Source organism: Zosterops lateralis, assembly GCF_965231275.1.
Source record: "Zosterops lateralis genome assembly, chromosome: 2".
NCBI lineage: Eukaryota > Metazoa > Chordata > Aves > Passeriformes > Zosteropidae > Zosterops > Zosterops lateralis.
In genome coordinates, this window is record NC_139763.1 from 60,347,575 (window position 1) to 60,365,896 (window position 18,322).

The 18,322-nt window shown below is 46.0% G+C and overlaps 1 protein-coding gene across 2 annotated transcripts; it reads left to right on the plus strand.

The window, feature by feature from the left end:
* The first annotated feature begins 3,006 nt into the window (after positions 1-3,006).
* Positions 3,007-17,935, plus strand: CNMD (chondromodulin). Of its 2 annotated transcripts, XM_083882377.1 has the most exons (7): positions 3,007-3,155; positions 3,413-3,538; positions 5,889-6,029; positions 9,090-9,203; positions 11,840-11,993; positions 13,163-13,365; positions 15,750-17,935. In XM_083882377.1, exons 1-7 carry the CDS (start codon positions 3,084-3,086, stop codon positions 15,963-15,965), a joined length of 1,026 nt encoding a protein of 341 aa, XP_083738503.1. In that variant the 5' UTR covers positions 3,007-3,083; the 3' UTR covers positions 15,966-17,935. The 2 variants fall into 2 exon arrangements, with proteins under 2 accessions (XP_083738503.1, XP_083738504.1); XM_083882378.1 differs by lacking the exon at positions 3,413-3,538 and having other exon boundaries at positions 3,010-3,155.
* Positions 17,936-18,322: the final 387 nt, after the last annotated feature.

Consider the following 18,322-nt stretch of genomic DNA (forward strand, 5'->3'; position numbering starts at 1 on the left):
GCTCTGCCCACACAAAAGGCAAAGCATGAGCATAAGGGTTAACTAGAGGTGGTAAGCTGTGAACCCTGTAACAACAGCATTTTTTTTTCACTGCTTGAAATTTCACACTGCTCTTCCTCTGTCTGTGGAACAAAAGGAGAAGAGGCAGTGATGCTCTGAATTGAGAAAAAAAAATAAAATCTGGGATTGTTCCCTGCATGAGAAAATATGTTTGGAGGATTACTTGGGGAATTTGCACCTTGACTTGAGGAGGAAATGCTGCACAGCTTCTCTCCCAGGGTTTAGGCAGAACAGCTCCCTCCCAAAGGACTGGTTCTCCCACCCACACCTCCCCAGGTGAGCAGGACCCATCTCACACTGCAGCCTGCCAAGGACCAGCAGGCAGGCAGCAATCCTTGCAGGTCAGCTTCCAGCTGGCACCACTGCTTGGAATTGCTCGAATCTGCCCATGCCCAAACCTGCCAGGGCCACTGCTGCCCCATCAGTAGGGTGGGGGTGAGCCTCCCGACCCTATCCTTTTTGCTCCAGGGGGATATTGCATTTCACCACACAGCACTGGAGTGAAGGCCCCTCCATGAATATCCAGCACAGAATTCCACCTATTCATTCTTGCACCGGTAGTGTCTTTGCTAACAGTCCTTGTCAGGGCAGCCTCAGCCACACTTTTGTAAGACAAAACAGCTCGGCCTCCCTCTGTCCTTCCAGTCACCTCCCAAGAAAGGAGCCACTGGGCACTCAGATTCATGCCAGGATGAGAGGACAGCAGCTTCCTCTCCTTACTATCAGGGAAGCAGCTCGAACAAGCTGAACCCCAGTGAGCAGCAGCTCTTCCTGGGCAAGCACTCCTTCCCTGGCACATTTTCACATGGGAGACAAGAACAGGGGCCTTAAAATAAATCTGTCTTTTTAAAGCAGTGATGCTAAATGAAGGTTTGAGATCAAAGGCTGGGATTCTCACATTTTGCCAAGATAGACATATCCATTCACGAGATTTTTGGTGTAACAAAATACTTGCTAATGAATAGGATCATAATCTTATTATTAGCCTGAACTACCAGAGTATGTCATTCAAGAGCGAGTTGGAATATGTCCTAGTTTAGGAAGTTGCACAGTGGGCTTTGCTTTTGATTTAATGAGCTGTGATTGTGTTTATTTTCAGCAGCAACTATGCCCGTTAAATTTTGGTTGAAGGTCTGATCGTTAACGACAGTAATCGACGGAAAGGATGAATTTATGTTGAAGGGGAGGAAAATGGGAATCGTATGTCTCTGGGATTCAGTTCTCAAGCAAGCAAACACAAGGTGGTCAGGGGAGCCTGAGCTTTCTCTGCTTTTGCAGTGATGATGGGTTTTCAACTACTGGCTAAGTCAGTTAAGGGGATTCAGACATGAAAAAAACAAAGATTTTTGCTGATATGGAGTGGGGCACAGAGGAGAGTCAGGTGTAGGCAATCAACAGTGGGGGCCAGACTTTCTTTTTGTGGGATGAGCCACTGTGGGAAAAGGTCATCAGCTGGCTTCCACTATTGACATCCCAGAAATTCTAAGATGGGGGGACATGTCAGTAGTGTGTAATAACTGAACAACCTGCCAGGTGAGCACAATGGAGAAGAAAAGGGAAGAGAAATAGAGACACATATTTTGAAAAAAAAATATTTCTGCAGCAGAGCTGGTTAGTGTAGGCCTGCTCTGGATTGAGATGGGGCTCCATGTGGAAGGGTCTCCCCAGATGAACCCCCCCTCACTGGTGCCTGTCTGAGTAACTGGAGCTGGGCCACTGAGCAAGAAGGGCAGGGCAGGATGGGCCACAACACAGACCCACCCCCATCACACTCCTTTTGCAGCTGGTATTTGTGTCTCGGTTTCCAGCTTTACAAGGGATGCTGTGCTTTGTGTGTGACACCATCACCCCCAAAGGGGTCCACACAGTTTATTTTCCAGCATCAGTGTGCACATACAGACATGTGCATGTGCATGTATGAACACCAGGACACCCATAAGGGTGTGAAGGAAACACAGACATGGACAGACACATGGATAGACAGACACAGCCTGTTGTAGCCTTCAAAGCTTGCCATGTACAATATTAGAATGAGCCAACAGATGCAAATGAATATTCCTTCCACCCAAAATTTATGATCCTACCATACCTCAGATTAAAAAAAAAAAAAAAGCCCAGCTGAGCATAGTGACAGGAAACAGAAGAAATCCATGGGATACATCTACTTCAGGTATAAAGGTGCAAGGTATCTTTATTAAATGAAAAGATTAAACTAGCCCCACTTTACCCCAGTTGGCCTGCGGCAGGCCTGGGCTGCTCCTTTCCTGCCTGTGCCCAGCCCGGGCCGGGGCTCACTGGAGCTGTTGGCTTGTGCCCCTCAGCGGGGTGTGCTGCTCGTCGGCTCCAGCGCCTGTGAGTTCCTGTGGCAAGTGTAAAAAATCATTTAACACCTTCTCCTATTTTAAAAGCTGCCTTTTTTTTTTTTTTTTTTTTTTTTTTTTTTTTTATGACGCCCGTCTGTCTGACGGGGCACCCCCCTCTCCTCTCCCCACGGCGTGTGGGGAGTGCGTGTCCCCTTCACCCTCAGCCCGTGTCCCCCACACTCCCGGCCCGTGTCCCCCTCACCCCGGCCCGTGTCCCCTCACCCCAGCCCGTGTCCCCTCACCCCGGCCCGTGTCCCCCTCACCCCGGCCCGTGTCCCCTTCACCCTCAGCCCGTGTCCCCCACACTCCCGGCCCGTGTCCCCCTCACCCCGGCCCGTGTCCCCTTCACCCTCAGCCCGTGTCCCCCACACTCCCGGCCCGTGTCCCCCTCACCCCGGCCCGTGTCCCCCTCACCCCAGCCCGTGTCCCCTACAGCCTCCTCAGAAGCTGTAGAGGAGACCCAGGGGTCTGTCGGAGGGGAGGGCGATGGGGCAGGCGGGCACAGCCCCTGGGGCTCCTCTGAAGGGGCCCATTGTGCCGGGCCGGGGCGGGCCTGGAGCGGGGCCGGGGCTGGAGCGGGGCGGGCCGGGCCGGGGCCGGGGCGGTGCAGCCCCAGCGGGGCCGGGGCCGGGCCGGGCAGCTCTCCGTCCTGCTGCAGCCATGGCAGAGGGCTCCGAGAAGCTGCCCATCGCCCGAGCTGGGCCCGACGATGTGGAGCTGTGCCTGCCCCCCGTGAGTGCTGCCGGCGGGACGGGGCGGGATCGGGACCGAGCGTGTGGGCATGAGCCGGGACGGGACCAGCGGGGCGGGACGGGCCGGGCCGGGGCGGTTCGGGATGGTGAGGGACGGAAGGGGCCGGGACAGGTGGCGGTGTCACGGGAGGGCCGGGACAGGTGGCGGTGTCACGGGAGGGGCCGGGGCAGGTGGCGGTGTCACGGGAGGGCCGGGACAGAAGGGTCCCGGCCCGCTCCCACCCTCACTCCCCACAGGCGTACGCGCCCCCCGGGCCGGGGCGGCTGCTGAAGGCCGGGGCCGCGGTGCTGATCGCCGGGGCGCTTCTGCTGCTGGCCGGGGCCATCGGCGCCTTCTACTGCTGGAAAGCCACGGAGCGGCAGGTGAGCCCGGCCGGGCGAGGGAGCTCCCGCATGTACCGAGGGGCGCGGGCTGGAAGCGCTTCTTGCCAGGTCTATAAAGAGCTCTTTAAGCAGAGCTGTAGGGTTTTTTCCATGCTTTCAAAAATCCCTCACACCTAAGAACCCAAAGCCATAATCGCTGTCGTTGGTGGCTGTGTGGATGGAGCCTCCTGGAAGCACATTTATTGGCGAGCCCAAAACATCTTTGTGAGCACAGACTCCGCATTGATCGCTGCTCACAAATCCTCAGTGAACTCAAACCCCAACAAGTCCCCAGGGATTCACATCCTGGGCAAACTCCAGCTCTCAGGACAAAACAAGCATTGAAATTGTAAATTCTTTTTTTCACAGCATCTGCATTCTTGGTCCAGAATCTACCTGGACCCTCAAGTATGTAATGCTATAATTAACCCATTAACAGGCACCATTAGTTGTGGTGCTTTGTACGACTGTGCATACCCTTAGGTCTGCAGCTGTGGAGCAATTTTAAAAGTTAAGTTTTATTATTTACAGTTTCTGGGGTATGCCAGAAACGCTTTATGCAAAGAATGAAACTGAGAAGCTGGTGATCAGTTAAAGACCCAAACTTCAGAGCATGAGAACATGTTTACAGATTAACTTTTCTTATGTTTACACAGAATTTGTGTTTAAAACATACTTGAAACACGATGGTACACACATGAATGTAACTTTCTCCATAAATTAAATTAGTACCCTTGAATTTACTTTGGAAGAAGTTTTGTACTGCCTCCGGCCACACGCCAGCCCTCATCAAGGACAGCCTTGTGTGAATTCCAGCAGCCAGAGTAAAGGTGGCCCTGTGAGATACACCCCTACACACAGGGATAATTCAGATCATCAGAGAGAAAAGTACAAGGTTTTACAGCAAAAAGAACAGGAACACAGGAACACATTGCTGATCTCCAAGATTTGCTGCAAGAATCACGTGCTTCTCCAGGCTTTTGAAAAGGGAGAGGGATGCAAATGGTGACATAGGCAGGGGACAGTGCTTCAGCTCTGAGCAGGTGGGTGCATTTGTGGAGTACAGGACAATGCTTCCCTTTTAAAATGCTCCTGTCATCTAAATTCAGCCATACAAAATATGTCACATTCACACTTTTCATTGAGCTTCAAAATTGATCTCTAGGTAAGGGCACTGGGAAAGCTGAGAGTTATTTTTCCAAGCTGCCTTCAAACTCAGAACGCTGCACTTGATTTACAAATGTTTAGGAAGCAACTGCCAAAAATATATCCAGAGTAATTAATTTAAAAAACTAAGGCGATTTTTAAATTCTTGGTTTTATTTTATATCTTTCAATTCTTCCCTAACTGGCAGGGGTATCAAAGTCTCAACTCTAGCTCAGCCCTTATGTGGGCGATGCCACATACACTGGTCTGGTTTTATGGACCACATTCAACAGGATCCTAGAAAGCAAAAATATGGGAGTGGCTGTGTATAACTGAGGAACCATAAATCTTTAGCACCTTAGACTTCCCTGAGCGAAGGTGAGAGAAGAAGAAATTTGTCTCTAGCTGTCAGTGGAAATTTTTCATTAAAATGCTGTAAAGGCTTTTTTAAGACCCAAAATAAACTGCTTGTGCAGCACTTTTAGCAGAGCTGCACAAGAGAATCACAAAACCCCTCCACAGATTTTGGTCCTCCAGCAAATACAAACCACACTGTAGCTCTCCTCATTGAAAATAGGATAAGGGCAAATACGCTGACAAGGAAAATACGAGTCTATACAACTTCACATCCAATTTAAACAAAGTTCACATCCATTACAAGCTGGGAAGTATGTTTGTATTCAAGAGGAACCTGTTTTCCTGTGCCTCAGCAGAACATCCTAAGAGATAAATAGGGGTTGGCCTCCTTCAGAGTAGGACACTCACACCTGCTGTCCTTTGGGAATCATGCCAGCATAACAAGCAATTCCTAAAATGTCCTCAAAGATGGTTTTTAGGTCAGAGTGAACATGGGTGTGGACTCACCCCACATTGTTTTTGGAAGGAGGATCTCAGTCCAACCTGATGCTCAGAGCAGGGACAGCTGGGGGGTCAGAGATGGTTGCTCAGGGCTTTATCCAGTCAGGCCTTGAAAACTTCCAGGGATGGAGACTGAACAACCTCTCAGGGCTGGCTGCCCCACTGCCAGCCTACTCCAAGGCTAAAGTAGTGCAGTGTTGGTTGTTGGAGGGTTATCAAAAGCCTGCAGCAGCAAAATTTAGGAGCTAAATAGGGATATGAGAGTCAGATTGACCCCATTGCCTGGTGTAGGAGGAAGGCAATAAGTAATTACTGGCATGTGCTACCGCTCTTTTATTGATTCCAGGTGTACAACGTTCACTACACTATGAGCATTAATGGAAAAGTACAAGATGGATCAATGGAAATAGATGCTGGAAACAACTTAGAGACATTCAAAACAGGAAGTGGGAGTGAAGAGGCTGTTGAAGTCCATGATTTTCAGATCGTAAGTAGTCCCACTCTTGTCTTTCATGTAACACACTCCAGCTCTGGCCTCTTAAGGACACCTTGCTCTGCCCTGCCCTGACTTCTCTGCCCCAGTCAGTCTCAGGTTCCAGCCTCTAACCATCCACACAAACATTTTTGCTCTCCTGGCTTGCTTTCACAGGGAGACAGGGAGTTTCTTCCAAAACAAAAATCTGAGTGCTTTTTGGAGATCAGCCATGCCAGGTACCACTCCAGGAAGTGGTGTGGATTAGGCTGCATCAGGTTTGGCTCCATGTAAATACTTTGCATTTCCAAACCACTGAGCAGAACTGTGACAAGTGACCTTGGGGTCTTACTAGAAAAATATTCTGTCAGGCTATGACACAACCCTCGCATGATTTCATTTGGTTTGAACTGGCAAAAACACCTTCCCCGAACATCCCTGTTTGAAGAGCATAGGGTCGACACAGTAAGCCAAGGAGACACCAAGGAGAGACCACTCTACAGTCCTTACTTGAGGAGCTTCCTTTGCCCTGAGGTCAAGGATGGAAGTTGCTCTCCATGGCTTGGCCTGGGTTCATCTCATGGCAGAGGATGCAGGCAGGCATTTAGCTCAGTTTATGTATTCATGCACCAAATGCCAGGTGCTGGCCACTTGGGCTGACAGCAAACACACTTGGGCACCCCAACAACTAGTGGCTGCTCAGCACAGAGCCTGGACTAACAGATGCCAAACTTCAGCAGAGATCAGCAGCTCAGATAGAGTAGGTCTCTGAGCTCCCTTGAACTACTAAGGCACATCTATGTGCTGCTGCAGAAACCCATTTACAGGGCCCAGACCCTGCAGTTAAATGTTCTCAGGTGCAAAACACTCAGCTTCAGAGTTAAGCCCTCTGTAAGTCAAAGCACCACCTAAAATAAAGATGCTGCTGCTAGAAAGCATCTCTGCTTCTGAAGCAGCCACCTTTCCCTTGCTGGATCTAGAAGGGCAAGGAAATCCAGCTCCCTGGCTTTTCAGCAAGAACAAATGAATCCGTGCCAGGAGATGCTGGACCCCAACTTTCCCAACAGCTGTGGTTCTGCCTTTATGCAACTCTCATTAGCATCACCATAGCAACATTATTAGCAGCTGAGTAAGAGCATCCACAGCGAGCTCTTCTCATTTGCCTTTGCCATTTCACATCTGCACAAAAGCACTAGTCCACTGGAGAGATGCTGAACTCACTTTGCCTCCATGTGTTGCTGGTGAGACACTGCCTGCCACAGCCAGGTCAGGAATCAGCTCCTAACACCAACCAGCTGAAGGGATCTCCCAGGGACGGTGCCTGCTTCTAATTACAGAGGGCCAGGGACAACCTCAGCAAAGGGATGATGTCACTTGGGTTTTCAGCCAAGAATGCACACAAAGGAGAGAGTAACTGAAGAGATGTGCTCCCAACAGACTGATTAGCAGTCTTGGATTGACTGGCACTGCTGGAATGACTGCATGGTCAGAGAAGGCTGGAATTTGGCAGTATAAGGTATTCCTAGCATACTTGGTACACCACAAAACCTTATGTCCTAATGCACCCATCCTTGCATTGCCATCCCTCTCTCACTGCTTTTGGTAGCCATTTTGTTTTGAAGGGGGTGTGTCCAGCTACAGAGGACCTGCAGACACACATGGACAGGACGTGGCTCAGGTGCCCCAGTACCATCCATTTCTTGCTGCACTAGATCACAATGTGCTGAGTTGGAAGGGACCCACAAGGATCATCAGGTCCAAGTCCTGGCATAGCACCATCACCAAGAATCACACCCTGTGCCTGAGAGCACTGTCCAAACACTACTTGGTCTCTGCCAGGCAGCTGCTGTGACCATTTCCCTGGGGAGGCTGTTCCAATGCCCAGCCACCCTCTGGCTGAAGAATCTTTCCTGATATCCAACCAACCTCCCCTGACACAGCTTCAGGCCATTCCCTGGGGTCCTGTCACTGATCACCACAGAGAAGAGATCAGTGCCTGCCCCTCCTCTTCCCCTCACTAGGAAGTTGTAGTTGCAATGAGCTCTCCCCTCAGTCTCCTCCAGGCTGAACAGACCAAGTGACCTCAGCTGCTCCTCATAGGGCTTCCCCTCAAGGCCCTTCACCATTGCATTACCCTCCCTTGGACACTCCCTAACAGTTTAATGTCTTTGTTACACTGTGGCACCCAAAACCGCACACAAAGGCATCCATGATAGCCCTTCAAGGCAGATGAGAGGGGGTCATGCTGACACTCACACCCTTCTCCTGGCAGCTAGAGGCCAGGCAGAAAACCAGCACAACTTAAAGGGCACTAGGTAGTTATGTTCAGGTGGTTGACTGGAGTTTGTGCAACTACATGAAAAACACAGAAGTTTTGCCATTTACAAAATATCTAAATTTATAATGTAGAAGAGACTTTTTTTATGGATACCCCAAAACCTACAGTAGAAACAGAAACTACAGACAGTGGCAAAATGTTGATGACTGAGGTTTTAGCGCAGGGATGGAAGGTACATCCCAGGACTTGCAGGAGACTTGCTCCTCCTCTTGTTTAAAACTAGACATCTATGGTTTATGCAATTGCATTTCACCCCAGTGGGCCAGACAAAGTCCCACACACAGATTTCTTCACCAAATTGCCCATCACAAACTTCCCTTTGCTGTCACAGTCACTTATTTGTACAAACTGAACCAAGCTGCCCCCACATTTTTGTAAAACTGTGTCACAAGGGTACCACACCACCAGCTAACATGATTTCAAGACTGCCTACGTTAGGTGCTAAGTTACAGTTCAAATCATGTCAACTGATTCATTAACAGAGCTACTCCAACTAGCATGGAAGCACTTACATAAACACCTGCCTTTCAGAAGTCAAGCAAAAACTTCTAGACCAATTTGACCAAAATCGTGAGGCTAAAATGATGAAGGAAAAGCATTTTATTGCTTCTGGTTTAAAATAAGATTAGCCTTCAGACCAAAAATTCAGTGGCAATTTTAGCAGAGCTGAGGCACTTTCTTGGGGGTGGTGAGGAGCTGGAGGGCTGTGCACAACCCCCTGCCTTCTGCTTTTGCAGGGGATAACTGGGATCCGTTTTGCTGAAGGAGAAAAGTGTTACATCAAAGCTCAGCCAAAAGCTCACATCCCTGAAGTTGATGCTATGGCTAAAGCAAGCCTCTCATCTGAGCTGGTAAGGGGTAGTTTGTTGGGTTTTTTTTAACTAATCTTTGTATAGAGAGAGCCTAAAGGAGGTACTTAAATACAAATAAAAATGGCATTTGAAAGCCACTCTGACTCGTGGTAGGGTTGTTGAACATAGGGTAGGACAGCTGAGGATTCACCAACTGGTTGCAAGGAGTCCCTGAAAGGTAAGACAAACAAGATTGGTGTCAGACATGTCACTGTGTCCAGGGACATCATGAGAGGCTGCAGATCAGTGAGTGGGGAAGCCACAGACTGATTTCTACCAGATCCACAGGAGACCTCCGTGAGAAGAGCATCTGCCAGAGACCAGGGTGTGCCCAAGGCTGAAAGGGAGGGTGTGGAAGAAGCAGCTGCTTTAGTCAGTGCAGGGGGGAGGACTGTGATAGATCCCGGGAAATTTCTATCAATGCTCTTGAGCAGAAGCATGAACTCCATCACTCTAGTCATTAAAAGGGAATTGTGGAAAACATGGCAAAAGTTAAAATAACTCAGAAGAAATAATTTATTTTAAAAGACATGACTGTCTTCTTAGCATAAAACTTAATTTTACACATTAACTAAATTCCACAGAATTTGTATCATGACCAGCACGGAAGCTGCAGTTCTCACCCAGATACCACCAAACCTCCTTGCATTTGCCCAAAAAGTTGATTGCTTTATGTGCTCAAAGGCTGAGTTTCCCAGAGCTCAGAGCCCCAAACTCACTGCTCACACAGGACTGGCTCCAGTGACGAGTCCAGCTGAGCCTGGATGCTGCTGGGGGCTCGGTCGCTGGCAGGAGAGCACAGGAGATCAACAGTCCCTTTTCCTGGGTTTGCTCTGCTCCCGGGAGAATAAAAGCAGATACAATTAGCTGAGAGAGAGGCACTGTTAAGGCTGCACTTCCCTGCAGTAGTGCTGTGACTACTGAACATCTGCTTTAAAATGAAGGAGAAAAAGATCTCTCCTAGTAGAATCAGAAAGGCTGACAAATGCTACAAAGCCTCCTGAAGCTGGCAGAATTTTCCCCATGATGGGAAAGAGAACTTGTGTGAACTCCAGAGAGAGAGCTCCATCTTTCCTGCCTTGCCTTTTTTTAAAAGGCCTTGACTTAATTAGCACTATTGCTTGAAGTCAAAGTGTGAATTTTTCATCTTTTTGTAAAAACAAAGTCGCAAACCATTATTTACGGTAACGTGTAAATAATCAAAAAGTTATTTCTAATTCTACCTGCTAGACAGTAAAACTATTTCCTGTCCTGTTTTCTGTGCATCTTCTCCACAGATGCATGACCTATGTGGCTGCTGCAATGAATCACATGCACCAGACAGCTGACTTTGTGCTACCACTAAGACATTAACCTTTCCCTGTCACTTGATTTTCTAGGCCCAATGTACTACAGGAATGTCAAAGCAGTATTTATTTTTCTAGGCCAAGTTGTCTCTCTGATATGGAAGTATTTCGGAGAAAGTATACATATGCTGTTTTCCTACAATGGGTATCATAACAACACTACCTGCAAAAATTATTGAGCGAAATGAGTTTTAGAGATACCCAAGTTCTGGCTGCTCACAAGTCAGGATCATTTCAAACAGAAACAAAAGATACTTTTCTTTCTGAAACTTAGAGTCAGATATTTCTGATGTTGATAAAAGCTTAAGTGGGAGAATATAAATAAAGAGCAGTAGACAGATTGGATAGCAAACTTAAATGACTTGAGACCTACAAAATAAATCAATAAACACACTAAAGAAACAACAACTCAAGGGAATAAATTGATCTAGTCAGTTACATAACAAGTCTTGATGACTTTTATGAAAGCAATTTAGAATTTTAACTTTGAAATCATGCTGGTTTTCATGATTCAAAAGTTAGTTTTCTTTTAATATTTCACCATTGCTATAAAATACTTACACATTTTATGTAAAATAATACTTTGAACTAACAACTTTAAAGAATCAATCACTGGCATTTTCCTACATTACTTTGAAGATATGAACCAAAAACCTGCAGGGTACACTTCAAAAAGGCAGGCTCCTTTAACTTGCACTTCAAGCTTTTGGTCAATTGAATTGCTTTTACCAAGCAAGACCTTTAATCAGACCGATCACATTGACTTAAAACTGGAAGCTGGAGCAGTTCTCAAGCTATAATCCTCTCTAAAACTTTTGAACAAGATTCCACCCCTCACCCCCCTACACACATTGTAAATACGATTATACATTGGGAGTATGTCAACTGAGAACAGGGCACAAGAAAAGATGAGGGCCTTGGGTTCTGCTGGTATTTCATTGCTGCTCTGCTAAGGTGGTAGATCTTCAGTTTGTACCACATGAAATTCTGGTGCTTCAGGCTGAAAGATCTCTGACACTCAGCCCTCATGCGCCGGGCAGAAGCCTTCCAGGTGTGAGATGGGTGAAATCATGGCCCCAGCAAAGCTGACAGTGGCTCTGCCCTTCATTTCAGTGGTGGCAGCCTTTTCCCAGGCTTTGGCTCAGCACAATGCGTTCACATCCATGACATAGAAGGATGCTCAGTATTAGTTGCAGTGGTGATTATACAGTTTGGTGCTCAAGAATTAACAGCGAGCAGGCACACGACTGCTCACTGAGCAGCAAAGGATTTATGCTCTTCTATTTGCAGGAAGATGAAATCATGCCTGTGAGATTTGACAAAAACTCCCTTATCTGGGTGGCTGCAGATGAGCCTATCAAGCATAACAGCTTCCTAAGCCCCAAAATTTTGGAGCTTTGCAGGGATCTTCCAATTTTCTGGCTGCGACCAACATATCCCAAAGGTAACATTTCTTTTATTTGAAAAGTATGTTATCCCTCCCTTCATCTAAATGCCTTTCCTACATCAGGTTTGCTACTGAAACTAGCACATCTGGGAAACCAGACTCCTTTCCTCTCTTGCCCACACCTTCCTGGGCTTGTGCCAAGATTGTGGGTTTGGAGTTTATCCCCTAGATATTTTCCATCCTTGTATTTGCTCAGCCAATTTGCATAGCCCGAGTGGGTGACTTGCTAGGAGATAAAACATTTCCAAGAGAGGTCAGCCTCCTTCTAAGAAGGCAAGACAACAACTTAAACTAGCCCCTCAGATGTGTAAGCAGTTGACACCAGGTAGCAGGAACACTGGCCAGGAATTGGGGGGCCATAGCCTGTCCTGTTTTCTACCCTGCTTCCTCAGAGGAATTCAGTAGAGCGGAAGGAAGATGCTTTATGCCAGCCAGCTGGTGGATGGTTTATGAGACACTCAGGCAATCTCAGCTCTGGAACTTGGGGCCCATAGGCAAGCTTAGCAAAGGTGTTCAGGAGTCACCAAGAAGATGGCAACTCCTCCAGGTAACTTCCAGGCCTTGGAGGAGAGAAGGCTCAAAAATATTTATTCCTCTTTGGTCCAGTTAATATCAGAACACTCGGGTAGGACAATGTGTGAAAAAAAAAAAAAAATACTGCATTTTAGAGCACCTGTGGATCCAAGCTATCAGTATTTTCCACTTTCCTTCATGATCTTGCATATCCCACTGGGCAACAAAAGAGCCGTATCAAAGCTGTCCACAACCAGATGTCCTTTGAGAGCAGGGCACCATCCCACCATAAAAGCATTTTTAAAAAGTCAGATGTGTACAGCTGGTCTTGCTAGTGCTGGAAACTCCTGCTGGGTTAGTATCAGTGACTACAGGCTGGGTCAAAAATCCTCAACAAATCTCACGCACATTTTGCCTCAAGGAGAGGAGGGAGGGGGGAAAGGCAATCAGACTGCTTTGGACTGGCATTGGCTGCAGACACAACATAGGAAGGCAGCTCTCATGGCAATGCACACCAAGTTTGCCAAGGCACAATTTTGGCTCTCTGCCCTCCATCCTCTCCTTTTTTTAATATTTAAAGACATCACTGAAATATTAAGTAACTACAAGGACACACTCAAGGTAAGATTGTCCTCTGGTGATTATTTCTTCAGGTAACCAAAGGAGAGCAATGAAGAGAAACAAGCGCCAATCAGAATCAAACTTTGATGAGGAAGACTTGGAAGCTGCTTCTGAAGAAGTAAACTCCAGGTCCCGTGCCATGCAGCTGACTCAAGAGCTTGGCCACCAGGCTAATGAAAGCAGGCCAATGGGACAAGAAACTGATGAAACATTTAATCCAGACAACCCATATAACGTAAGTATTTGCACTGTAGTCTTCTTCCAGAGCCCAGGGCTGTGTTGGACAGGTAATGTGGGGCTTGCCTTGTTTTTTTTTTTTTGTTTTTGTTTTTAATCTGTACATTCTTTGCTTGTTCAGCTTTTCTGGGCTTTTCTGGGAAATAATAGACTGGTAAAACACCTAAGAAGCTCAAAAATGTCTTCCCTCTGTCCTCTCCTCCAGTTTTCATTAGATTTCAGTCTGAAACAAGCACAAGTGCTTGAGGTCACAAGGTTAAGGCAAGTTGATGCCAAGTTGCTTTTTGATGCTTCCAGATCCATATGGAAACAGCACTGGAGATCTGACAAGGGTAGCACCTTCTAGAAACACACTAAAGCTGGTCTTGATCAGACAGCTGAGCCCCATCATTTACTGTGTGAAGAGAGTCCAATAGCTAGGAACATTTTTGCTCTCAAACAGAAATTAGTACCAGACATGACTGCTACAGGGGAACACAGCAGAAGTGTCTGGGTGCAAAGAGATAAAGGTCCAGCCAAATAAATTTCTTTCTCAGGCTTTCCTCTGTGAGGTTAAGCAACCCTAGACTAGCAAGAACCTGACAGAAAAGAATCTGTTTTGAGACAGCAGCAGTGGGTGGAGGATGACTGTCATAAAACTTTTTCTCACCCTTCAAGAAGCAGCAGCCCCCAGAAAGAGCAGAGGAGCCACCCCGCTGTGTCCCAACACCTCTGTCGTGCTGCAGGAACACTGGCTGTGCAGGAGGCACCTTCCAGTCTGCTGCACCAGCGCCAGACAATTTACACCCATCATTTGGTGCAGCAGGAGTAAGTCATTTTAATACAACACTGTCACAAGATAAATGCCTCCTGCTTTGGAAGTAAGTCCCAGCTTTGACTTGACATTTATGCAACAGCAGGAGATCATTATACTGTGACAGCATTCTGCCGAGTTGACATCCCTTAATTAAACTTAAATTAATCACTCCAAATAAAGTGGATCTAAATCGACTCTCTCACGAGGTCAGTAAAACAGCAGTGGCACTGGAATGTAGCTTCTCCTCACAGCTACTAATGTGACCATCTCCATGAGGTCTGAGCTGCCCTGCCTCTGGAGGCAGAACAACTGCCACAGGTCTGCTTTTCCAGCCAGAGGGCAGCTGGGCCAAATGGAGAACAGCCAGACAGATGCAGCCATCAGACTTCCCTCAGCCTGCGGGGTGGGATTCGCCTTCACCAGCAGCTACTGCACCAATGCCTATCGCCAGGCTTTCTCAGAGACAGAGTCGTTGGGCTGACAAGGACCATTAATTATGCTCTAGGCCTCTCCTGAAGGATGAAATTAATCCTCCCTAGAGCTATTTATTTCTCTTTACTCATTATAAGTGGAGTCTGGACAATGAGCTCAGGTGGAGTTCATGGTGCAGGTATCTGAACTGAAGGATGATGAATCCTGACCAAGAAAACATCTCCTGCTCTCAGGACTGGGAAGGAGTTGCTGGAGTTCCTACACACACCCAGCTGTCACTGGTGTCCTGTACAAGCCCAGACAAAGAGTGGCACCTTTCTATGTCACTTTTTTTTTGTTGTGCTGCTACTTTTTGAAAATGAATGAAAAATGCTCAAGTAAAAAGCTGTTACTTCAGCATTTGTGCATTACTGCTGCTTTTCTTGAAATAACACCAATGGGCAAAGAACAACCCAAGTTTCCAAAAGCAGAATATCCAGTTACCTTTTTTTCTGCAGAAATGAGGAAAGGAATTTTGAAGGGTAAAGGCTTTTAGGTATTTTGTGCATGCTTCACTCCATTTAACTCCTTACTGTCAGCCACAGAACAGGCAGAATTCTTACTTTCCACAATGCAAGTGTGGTGGGGTGGGAGGGAAGGAACCAGATTGAGAGACAAAAGCCAAATCCTCAGAAAACTGCAGGGGACCAGAGGAATAGTTTCCTAAAAATGCTGTAAAAAGCATTAAAATACAGAAACTAAAATTAATCATAAAAACTACATCATATATTTCAGGAATTCTCACCTACATAAAAGATTTGGGTAACTATCTTGCAATCTTCTCCATCCCTAATATTTAAAGTTTGAGAGGAGCTTACTGTGCTGGAGTTTTTGCAAGAATAAAAATAATGAGGTTAGAGCTGCCTATTGTTCTTTCCATTTTATAAGGGTGATTGCACCAATTCTACCCTACTGCCAAAGAGAGAAGACAAGAGAAAAAATAATAAAGCAAGATGCATGGGTCACTTAGTGGGAGTTTTGTCAACTTCCACAGGCCCAAGACTGCAGGTTTTACCCTTTGTGGGGTTAACAGGAGCAGTATTCTGCTATAGCGGTATTCTGCTATTCCATGAGAATGAGAGCACCGGGATGACGTTTAATATTTTCCATTCCAGCAGCTGGAAGGTGAAGGGATGGCTTTTGACCCCATGCTGGATCACCTGGGCGTGTGCTGCATCGAGTGCCGGCGAAGTTACACCCAGTGCCAGCGGATCTGCGAGCCCCTCATGGGCTACCACCCCTGGCCCTACAACTACCAGGGCTGCCGCACTGCCTGCCGCATCATCATGCCCTGCAGCTGGTGGGTTGCCCGTATCATGGGCGTTGTGTGAGAAAATCTCTTCACCAAAATAAAAACCACGATCCAAAACTGGAGCCTTGACAAAATCAGCAGGAACACAATGAACTGGTAAAAGACTAAAACCAAAGCAGCGGTACCGATCCTGCCTTCAGAACTTGTTTTTCTGAACCGAAAGCAAGGTCAGATATTCCAATTGCAAGTTAAAATCTCAAGTTAATATTCCATTAGATTTACAAGAGGCCAGGGTATATACCAGACTTGCCGAACGAATTTAATTCAGCAATTTAACTTGCTGAATTAAAAAACTTAGACATCCCAAAAAAAGACAGTATTAAACTTTGCTCACAATTTGTTTAGCAGTCCAGAAGCTTGCCCATACATCTAAATTCAACCTTTCAAAACAAACCCCTCTCTTTCCAAGCTATATATGAAAATTTACGTCCAATTAAGCAACTAGATCAACTTGAACACTTGGGAGTGCCTTTAATCCATGTAGCTTACTTAAATAAATCACAAGTTAAGTTGCTCCCTGTTGCTATTCAGAGTTGCCAGGTCATTATGAATGGTTATAAACCAATTACAGCATACCTTTCCCACAAAGCTGCTCCAGGGGACACGGGAAAGCACACATTGTGTTAAATCGGAAACAAACAGCAGGAAAAGGGGCTGTGGAAGGGAATGTGCGTGGCCACAGAATCAAAACCCTTCGCACATCCCAACATCAAAGAAGCCCCAGCATCAAGAATCCTGTATCCATGATACCACTGTAGTGTCTAACAAGTATCTGCTATCCAGCTACTACAGCAAAAGTATTTACATGCAGTTGCAGACCAAGGAGTCTCAAGACCCTTCAGAATGTACAACAGCCACTGTTATTTATAAATCCTTGAACTAGACACTTTTGACACAAGATTACAACCCTTCTTTATTTCTCATGGATAGCAGCCATTCACACCAGTTCCTTTAGCTTTGCTGAAGCTAACATCCCTTCCTCACAAGAGACTGTTTACCAGAAGAGAGGGAGAAAAAAAGAGAAAGCCTTCCTTTCCCCCCTCCCCCCCTCCTTTCTCACCTCACCCTTTTTGCTGAGGCAAACTGCAATTTTTGGGGTTGATTCCATTACACATTAAATCTCTAAGGAAGGTACTAAGCTGAAACACTCTCAAAGGTGGAACAACTTAGTATTTCTGGCCTAGAAATAGTGGTATTACACCACCTTTATCCATACTATGCAGTTTATGGAGCCATCTAAATCATCTTTATTAACAAAAATGGTTCAATTTTTCTTAAAGTTTGCTTTCTGGAGCATTCAATTTTATGACTAAACAGCTCTTGAGATGTTGCAAGCCCAGTAATGTTATTAACACTGCGTGACACACAGAAAAGAGGAATTAATTTGACATAATCGTGGCTTAAAGAAAATAAAGACAACCTCATGTGGAATGCTAAACTGCATATCTAAAAAGCAAAGTGTTAAATGAGAATAAGATGAGAATAGAATTCAGTACTTTGTTCTATTGTAGCTTTTTAGTATAAACTTCACCTTCCCTTAATCTGAAGGACAGACTTGCTTTGAAATATTTAAATTATAACCTTCTTAAAGTGGGATTTCAAGGCCTGTTAAATTTGAGTTTCTGCTTTTTAAACTGAAAATGACCTTGATCATTATGTTGTTTTAGAAGTACGTCTATCATATGCTTAGAAAAGTCAGTTTTCTTTTTTTTTTTTACTGCAGATTAAACAAACACATTTTAAAAACCCAGTTGCTTTCTGTGCTTTTTTCAATGTAGAAGGTGTAACAATTCTTTCACATACTCGTTCAACTGTCTGAAGAGGAAAAGAAGGGCATCAGCAAGTGAAGCAAAGAGAGATGAAACTGTGTGTATGTCTGAACTAGACTTTTGCTCATCTGCTTCTCTGAGTCCCCCAATACAACAAACAGCCTCCTTCTGAAGACACAAAAACAACTTTCTTGTAGGTAATTTCCATGTTTACGCATACTTAACATTAAGTTGTAATGATTACAAAAGCTTGTAATCATTTGCTTTCTATAGGCAGTCACAAAGCATGTAAGAAGTAAAAAAAGCATCATCACCCTGCTCATGGATATAGAGCTGTCACACATGGCATGTATGTCTCGAGAACACGACTGTACACACCATGCCACAAAAGCCCCAGTGACCATAAAATTTACCTATTTCCAAAAGATAGGCAACAAAATGCCTTCTCCAACTTAAGCTTCAAGCAAGCAAACTCCTATTTACCTTCATATCGGATTCAAAGAGAGAAAAGTAAAGATCTCGTGCTGCAACAAGGTTGGAAAAAAATCCTACCTCAGCCTAACATCTGATTTTGAAGGAAAAGTTCTGAGGCAACACAGGGACAGCA